The 8,849-nt window shown below is 35.5% G+C and overlaps 1 protein-coding gene across 1 annotated transcript; it reads right to left on the bottom strand.

Annotated features, from left to right (window-relative positions):
- Nucleotides 1–334: 334 nt before the first annotated feature.
- Nucleotides 335–8,319, bottom strand: tor2a (torsin family 2, member A). The gene is made up of 5 exons (XM_007230015.4): nucleotides 8,127–8,319; nucleotides 6,093–6,358; nucleotides 5,143–5,318; nucleotides 4,881–5,008; nucleotides 335–3,911 (listed from the first exon to the last, which is right to left on the bottom strand). Exons 1-5 carry the CDS (start codon nucleotides 8,272–8,274, stop codon nucleotides 3,667–3,669), a joined length of 963 nt encoding a protein of 320 aa, XP_007230077.3. The 5' UTR covers nucleotides 8,275–8,319; the 3' UTR covers nucleotides 335–3,666.
- Between the last annotated feature and the right edge of the window lie 530 nt (nucleotides 8,320–8,849).

The raw sequence follows: 8,849 nt of genomic DNA, 5'->3' as shown, positions 1-8,849 counted from the left end.
AGCACAGATCTTTCATCAGTACGAGATGAAAGCTGGCTCCTTATTCACAGAGACGTCAAGGTAAAAGGGTCTAGATCCAGTGTCTGTGGCATCGTCTCTACCCACATTAGTCATCATATCCTTCATCCATAACAAAACAAATGATAAAACAATACTTGTTTTGAAGGTTTTGAACACAGGACTGTGGAGCACATTAAACACTAGTTTCTAGTTTCCAGTCAAGATTTCTCTCTCTTTGTATGTTCTTACTCTCAAAACAGTAACATTCACAGTGAGGCACAAAATGATCACATGGGAAACATGTAAAATAAGCAAACATACAATGTGAGGAAAATAAATGATAGATGATGTTTAATTTGATTTTCATTTAAGGCACAATAAAGTACAGCACTTCCTTTTTCATCTTATGGTTAAGACCTATTACACACTATGGTCAGTTTCCCAGGCAAGGATTCAGTCCTGTCCTAGATTATTTTTTTCCTTTCAATAAAAAAACTTCTTTTAAAATGTGGTGTACTCCAAGACTAGGTTTAATCCCTGTCTGTAAACCTGCCCTGTGTGTCAAAATGTTTGTATACAGCTCTGTAACCAAATTTCCTTTTAAAATAAAGGGTTCTTAACAATGTCAAAGCAATGATTACGTATAAAACAGTCTTTACATTGTATTAAGTTAATAATCACATTTTTATTGTCTAATTCACTTTTTTTGCTGCTTGATACAAAAAAGAAAGTTCACCAATTCCTCATTTGCTATGATAAATCTATGATATAATAGATGTATTATATATCTATAATACAATTATTTTTATTATTAGATACACAGAGTGCATTATTAAAAACATGACATGTTGGATTATTTATGAATCTGGTGAGAATTGCTGTATTCTATACTATCACAATATATAGAAGAAAACATGATTGTCAATGTTTTCCAATATGGATGCTTAAATGGTTGTGAAAACCTATATATGTGTATATATATAAAATTTTATTTCTAATTTTTATCCCATTTTTCTCCCTAATTTACAAGGCCAATTACTCAACCCACTCATTAGGACTCCCCCTATCACTAGTAATGCCCCAACACCAGGAGAGTAAAGACTAGCACATGCTTCCTTCAACACATGCGAAGTCAGACCCTATTTTCGAACAGCTGCTTTTAAAACATTAATTCTACATTCATACCAAATGGTCAACAATGTTTTTACTTAAAATTTATTAATAAAGATTTCTTGGTTGGCTGCAAAAATCTTTACATCAAGTCTGGAAATATTGCTGAGAGGATCTGATTGCATTCAATATAAAGAGCAGTAGTGAGTTCAGGAGATGTTAGACGATTAGTTCTGGATTAAACAAACAAACTTCATCTCATCTTAATGATTTATATAATGGTGCTATGGTTTATATTAATAACGCACTCTGTTTAACTTTAAAGAATGTATGTTCTGCCCCACAGCCCAATACTATGTGGCCTTATACCATATGTGTGGCTACGGCTCAGTTGTGGAAGATTTTTTAGAATGTGTTGATCTGTTCTATAGATGTGCACCTAGCCAAAGTGTTCACACTAGTGGTGATACAAACTAGAATCATGTCTCAATAAGCTACATCTCAAACAAGATCATGAGGTGTTAAGTCAAATTAATTCTACGGAACGCCCATCAACTACTGAGTGAGGTAGAATATCGGTCAACATGCTCATGGCAAAGCGACGAAAGATTGAGCAAGGCCTCACAGTTAGCATCAAATGCAGGGAACATTCAATTTCTGAAGCTGTGCAGGCATTTATCATTCCTTCATTCATTCATTCATTCATTCATTCATTCATTCATTCATTCATTCATTCATTCAACTTACAGTGTCAAAATTATATGTTGGTGCACAAAAGTTTTACACTGGTTTTGGCTTTAAATCCATGTATGCAAAGATGCATTTATATCTAAGTACATGGCCACTGTAAGGCAAAATTGTACCTGAAGGAAATGAGTTCTAAAAAGATTACAACTGATTTCCCCATCACAAACATATAAAAGACAGAAGACACAAGTAGGTTTACATGTTGGACAGTTTTGGACAGTAAATAAAAAAGTTTCTCTAGAACAGCACATTTCCCATCAAAACCACTCCAAATGATCCTGTTTCAATGTTGATCTAATTGTAAAGTAATAAAAAAATAGTGTAATTTCCCTTAAGTTAGGCAGAAGGGGTGTCTGGGCAATTTTGAACAGTTTAGGGCTGGTAGATAGGTAAAAATCTAACCCTAAATTGTAATTTCCTTACAATGGATGAATGAATTTTCATTTAAAATGCTGACTAACCCAAGGACAGCCCTAATTCCTCTCCAGGAAATCTGTCCCAATGGGGTGTTAGCTGAGTGGCACATCTAAACAAATAAATAATGTGACAAATAAATGTACCTGATATGTATAACGTACACATCATAATAATCCTTAAACAGAGAACGGCAATAATATGAAGATGGAGAAAAAACTTTAAGTACTTACAAATGATTCTTAGTTTAATCCTGAAACAACTGGATATGTTTTAGTTGGCAAAGGCAAGCTGAATTTCAAGACACTTTAGGATTAAATTTGTATCCTACAACTGAATCAAACCATATCAAACTTTAAGTAATCCATATGAAATATAAATTAGCATTCCAACACTTCACAATCAGATCAAATCATGTGCAACATAAAAATGGACACAGAAATACAGCACTGGAAAAAATAAAAGACCACATAAAAATTATGAGTTTCTTTGATTTTACCAAATTGAAAACCTTTGGAATATAATAAAGAATAAGATGCATGATCACAAGCCATCAAACCAAGCTGGACTGCTTGAATTTTTGCAGCAGGAGTGGCATAAAGTTATCCAAAAGCAGCGTGTAAGACTGGTAGAGGAGAATATGCCAAGATGCATACAAAACATTATTTAAAGTCATTATTTGAGTAAATGTTTTTATTTGGAATTTGGGAGAAATGTTGTCCTTAGTAGTATAGAATAAAACAACAAAGTTCATTTAACTCATATACCTATAAATAGCACAATTAGAGAAACTGATTCAGAAACTGAAGTGGTCTAAATTTTTTCCAGAGCTGTAGTTTGGTACACCAAATGTGCCAACAGTGTCCCCTACTGGCAAAGGGGTGACAATACAGTACTTGTTTCAGTCATTCTTTATGAAAGAGAATTAATAAACTCTAAAGAGTTCCAGATTTTAAAACCAGTTGAAACTTTTAAAAATTGCTACACCTAGATAAAAGCTGTTCCCTTATGATTTAAGCCTGTACCAGGTTAGCTGATGGCAGCTCTATGAATCTGCCTGCTTAAATGATCAGAAGCAGAAACTGTCCACGTGCTCAGAGCCTTAACAGTTATTTGGCACATACAGCTGCATTGGAATTCTGCCTGCCACTTGGATGCAAACCTCGCCTGCGAGGAAATTACGAGGATCTACATTAAGATACCTTCATCCCAAAGTGTAAACTCAGCTTTTAAAACAGGCAGCTTCCAAAGCTGTTCTTCTGATTTAGTTCAGCAGGCTGCTTTACAACACACCAGCTCTTCTACAGAAGCCTATTCACTGCTCCTGCAGACCGGTATGGACGGCATCAACCTGGCTTGATGTTTATGTGCACCCACAGACATTGCTGACAGGTCTCAAAGGAAAAGGTTGACTTTAGCAGGCACTAGTTTACACCCGGTGCTGGAGAAATGCTGTCCATCCTGTGGTGTGTATGTGACAACACCCCCTACTGCCTTCGCCACATCTTTGCGTTGGCACTCTCCACGCTGGCACATCTCCCGTTGGGCGCAGCGCTCCACATGACGCTGACGCAAAGGCAGGAAGGGCACAACATGAGTTATTCTTTTTTCCAAGATTATTCTGGAATGGTAGAATCCACCTAGAAAGCAAAAATAAACATGTTTAGTCACACGTTATTGGCGGTCTGGACAAATCAGATATAAGTATAATGAAAGATTCATCACTGCTTTTGGACAGAGGTCACGCAAGTACAGTTAGAGTCGGCACACTCATACAAGACTTATTCCATGCTTGCACTTTTATTCAATGACTTCCTATTTTTTTATTTTAATACACACTATGAGCCATTGAAAGAAATTGGTTTGCTGAAATACACAGATTAGAATATAGTTCATTATGGTGATAACATGTGGCTGCATAAATGTTTGTATTTGCTGTGGAGAATTGGTCTGTACCATGCACATAATTTACAGTAAATTCATCACAAAGTACATTAATTATAAGCATAGCAAAATAATTAGAATAATTAGAATGCTGAGAAATCAAGTTACAGTAATCTGTTAAATTTAGGAGTATACAGCTCTGGAAAAAAAGAAAAAAAACGAGAGACCACTTAAAAAATATGAGTTTCTTTGATTTTACCATCAATCCAAGCTGACCTGCTTACATTTTTGCACCAGGAGTGGCATAATGTTATCCACAAGCAGTGTGTAAGACTGGTGAAGAGGAACATGCCAAGATGCATGAGAACTGTGATTAAAAAACAGGGTTATTCCACCAAATATTGATTTCTGAACTCTTAAATGAAAACAACTTTATTAACTTGTTGTTTTTTAGCTCTGCATCTTTTTGTTAATTTAGCCATTTCTCATTTTCTGCAAATAAATGCTTTAAATGACAATATTTCTATTTGTAATTTTGGGAGAAATTTTGTCTGTAGTTTATAGAATAAAACAACAATGTTCATTTTACTCAAACATATACCTATAAATAGAAAAATCAGAGAAACGGATTCAGAAACTGAAGTGGTCTCTTAATTTTTTATTTTTTTAAAACTAGAGCTGTATTTTTACTAAGTGCACCTCATAGAAGAGAAAACCTCACTCACTCTTCTGATTGTTGTATACAGAATCTAGAATGGGTTCCTCCAGCTCTTTTAACTGGATTTCTTCTCGGTCTTGTCCTGCCCGTATGTTCTCTAAAGCCACTTTGCTAATGACCTCTTGACCTGCAGTGCTAAAGCAAAAAAAACATCAAATCAGAACAAAAAATTGGAAAACAGTATACACAGAGATCTTAACTCAGAACACACAAACATGTATCACCATCTGTCTTTGAAGTCCATATAGCAGGCTTATATCAGTTAGTACCTGATAAAGATATAGATGGCCTTGCGATAATTGGTTTGGAAAACAACATGTGAAGGCCCAAGGAACGGCTCTAAAACATCGATCAGTCCAGTAGGCATCTTCTCCATCTCGTCAAAGATAAAGATAGATCGAGCACAAGCTGTCAGGTTGCCCTGTACCCAGCGTTTCAAATCTGACTGTGGACAAGAATGAGAAGAATATAAATAACACAGAGTGGGTACAGAGAAAAAAAAACAGTAATACTGTATTATATTGTCGGTTATATAAACATCATATAAGCTTCACTAGCAATGAACAAGGCAAATGTTTAGTTAAAAGATGGATTTTAGTAATATATATACTTTGACCAGCTACTCAATTAAAACCATCTAATTGTTTCTATTCTATAATTACAGACTGCATACTTTGTTAACCTTCTTTTACCCTGTTTTTCCAATGGTCAGGACCCCACAAAGAACATATTACCGGGTGGCACTGCAGTGACACTGACATGGTGGTTGTGTGTTAGTTTGTGTTGTGCTGGTACAACTGGATCAGACACAGCATTGCTGCTGTACATTATATAAACAGCATAGAGTGTAAGAACTGTTTATATGTACTTTACTACAAGTATGCAATTTACAATTTTATATCAAACCAATCAGTGTGACTTTATTTGCATATCAATGTAAAGTAATGGGTTGCCGTTTCTGAGCAGCTTATGCCTTCAACTAGAATGGTGGACCGCCCTAAACAAATAGAGATAAGACTCAAATAGGAGACTGGACTTAGGAATAGGGAAGAGACAAGGTGTTGAAAAGGGATGGGAAAATTTGATCGAAGGAAAAGGAAAGATAGAGATGTAAGGAAGTAGGAGAAGGAGCACAAAAATGGTTCTACTTTCCAAAACACATTGAAAGCTATATTATTGGAGAAAATATCCAATTCAAAAAATTAAAAAGCTACAATACCCTGTATCGCTTCACCCGGTCAGCTAAGGGAAAGTGCAGTGTGGGGACAAACTGATGGATGTAAGGGCTTCCCATGGCTGTTCCATACAGGTGGCGTCCCAGCATTGTGCTGACCATACTCTTACCGGTCCCTGATGCTCCGTGGAAGGACAGAACCAGTGGTCTATCTGGATTTGTCTTCTTTAGGAAACTAGCCACTGACTCTGACACAATTTCCTGTGCCAGATGCTGCCCGTATACATTTTTATAAAGGTCCCACTCCAAGCCTGTGCAGAGGAAGACAGAAATGACATCAGTTCAACCAACCTGAGTTAGCTAGATCCTCAATGTCATTGTTATAAAGCTTTCTGATCCAGTTTACACAATTTATAGCTGAAGAGATCCAACATCTTTTTTATTTGACTGACTGTTTTCTATAATTTATTTCAGTATTTAATGTCTTTTATGTACTTTATTTTATTAACCTGTATTTTTTTAAATTATTTGTTTTATTTTACTTATTAGTTTACATTTTTCTGTTTTATTTAATTTCATTGTGAAGCCTTTTTGAGCTGCATTTTTATGTATGAAAGGTTCTACATAAATAAAGTTTATTATTATTATTATTATTATTATTATTATTATTATTGTTATTATTATTATTATTATTATTATTATTATTATTATGTGTGGACAGACCTGAACAAATACATTATCTTTGGGGATAATTACTTGAACAAAGCCCTGCGTGTATTTTTTTAAGAATATGTTTTCATATCCAAAGTTTTACCATGGCATCAAGTAAGCATTCATGACCAATTGGTGTAATGATGAAGTAGAATATTTTACTAAGTACAGCAGGCTTTACTTGTATTACATTGCCTTCCCATTTAACCAAAAATGTACTTAAATATTACAATAAACAATAAAGCCATACAGAGCAATCGTAGAATTAAACATAGTTAAATAATCAGTGTGAAAATCATGAAAGGCCGGATATAGCCCTAAAGTACATTACAAAATAAACTGCGTACAGTTTTATTTAGACTACATTAACCTAACCTGTATCTGTAATACTGCCTCCTGCCCTGGTGTCTGTGTGCTAGCCTGGCTCATCCAAAACATTGCATGAGTGTAATCTTAGCATTAGCATGAGCTACTTTAGAAGACGAAAAATCAGCCCACATTCGCGCACTTTTATAAGAGAAAGCAACGGAAATATGGCAGAATACCTTTAACATTGCACTAAACACAAATAGACCCTCATCGTGATGTCACCTGTCAATAACCGATAGCATTGTTAGCTAGCTAGATAAGCTAGCTAGTTAGCTGGCTAATAATCCAGCTGGTGGGTTCCAGCCGGTGTTCTGTCGAGTTATGCTACCCATCCATACGTGCTTTCTAAAGGCAATGCGCATGCGCTGACCTACACTTTTTAATTATTTCTCAGTTTTTTTTTGTATAATTAATCTGTTTATTATTATCTTTTCTGTTTTTTGTCCATTATACAACCTGGACTCATGGTCATTACACAAAAGCGAAAACGACAATTCATAATAAAAAAAACAATAACAAAAAAAAGCTTTTTTTTTTACTTTTGTTACCTTAGCTAATTTTACCCTGCTACAGTTAGACTACTGTAGACTATCCAATAATAGCACATGGCACATACTGGGAACATGCTCCAATATGGTGCTTCTGTTGTATTTTTGCTCTATGTATTTTGGCTTAAATATAGCTAAGTTAACTGTTACACTAGGGAAGCACGGTTTGACAACTTAGCATAACTCGACAGAACACTGGTAACAACAAGCTGGCAAAAGGAAAAAGGAGAATACAAGCTCATAGATGACATATATTACAGGCCCTGGTCAAGACTAGTAAATCAGTCTAGCTAGCTAACTAGCAAAGTGACATTAAGATTAGCAAGCTAAGCTAACTGACATAGCTAACCTTATATTATAAGCATCAGTGAGCTTACCTAGCCAATTTAGCTATTTAGCTAGTTAGCTATCTAACAGTCAGACACAATACAGTGTACTGTGTATTGCTCACCCTGTATGTTTGGGTTGAAGTCGCAGTCACAGCTATCAGATATCGTGCAGTATATCGTTTTCATTTCAAAACTAGTAGCTGTTGATATAAAAGAAATAAAAAACAGAGAACACAGCATCGCAGGTTCTCCTTCAGTCCACAGCTCCATGGTGAGTTGGAGGGTGGAACACAGCCAGTAGTCGCTTCATTTCATCCACTAGGGGCAGCGGTTAATTTACACCTTAGCATTGATTTAAAAATACTAAATACTATAATATTTTACATTGTGTTCATATTTAAAGCGATAAGACAGACAAACCCACATGCATACATTGGGCCACTATAACTGTTTTATAGTGAATATATTAAATATATGCAGCAATCATTTAATTATTTAATTATTTAATCTTATTTAATTCAGATGTGTATAGGCTAAGGCTACACGTCGGCACACAGCTACAAAGTCTACTCTGTGTCTCAAATGGCTCCTAACTAGTGCTCCTAAGTAGTGCACCAGCTGTGAAGATCCTGTAGTGAAGGTTTCTACAATCAAACAATGCTGTATGTGTCTTATAAAAAGTCTTCAGTAAGTATTTAGTAAAAGGACATATTTAAATGCACTATTTGGGTGAACTGGTACACAAACTGGTACATTCTAAAGAAGCCTGCTTTATGATGAGCAAAGTTGTGTCCTGGTTGCTTTGTGATGATGTGCCAGTTGGTGTCCCAGCTGCTGTAAAATGT

Source organism: Astyanax mexicanus, chromosome 22 (assembly GCF_023375975.1).
Source record: "Astyanax mexicanus isolate ESR-SI-001 chromosome 22, AstMex3_surface, whole genome shotgun sequence".
NCBI classification, from domain to species: domain Eukaryota; kingdom Metazoa; phylum Chordata; class Actinopteri; order Characiformes; family Acestrorhamphidae; genus Astyanax; species Astyanax mexicanus.
The sequence above is the reverse complement of the archived record's forward strand: the minus strand, read 5'-3'. Positions and strand labels throughout refer to the sequence as shown.

Coding starts and splice junctions, on each gene's coding strand:
- tor2a (XM_007230015.4), bottom strand. CDS start 8,274: ATGGAGCTGTGGACTGAAGGAGAACCTGCGATGCTGTGTTCTCTGTTT. Junction 5,319..6,092: donor ACCGGGTGAAGCGATACAGG/GTATTGTAGCTT, acceptor TCTTGTCCACAG/TCAGATTTGAAACGCTGGGT. Junction 3,912..4,880: donor TGTATACAACAATCAGAAGA/GTGAGTGAGGTT, acceptor TTTGCTTTCTAG/GTGGATTCTACCATTCCAGA.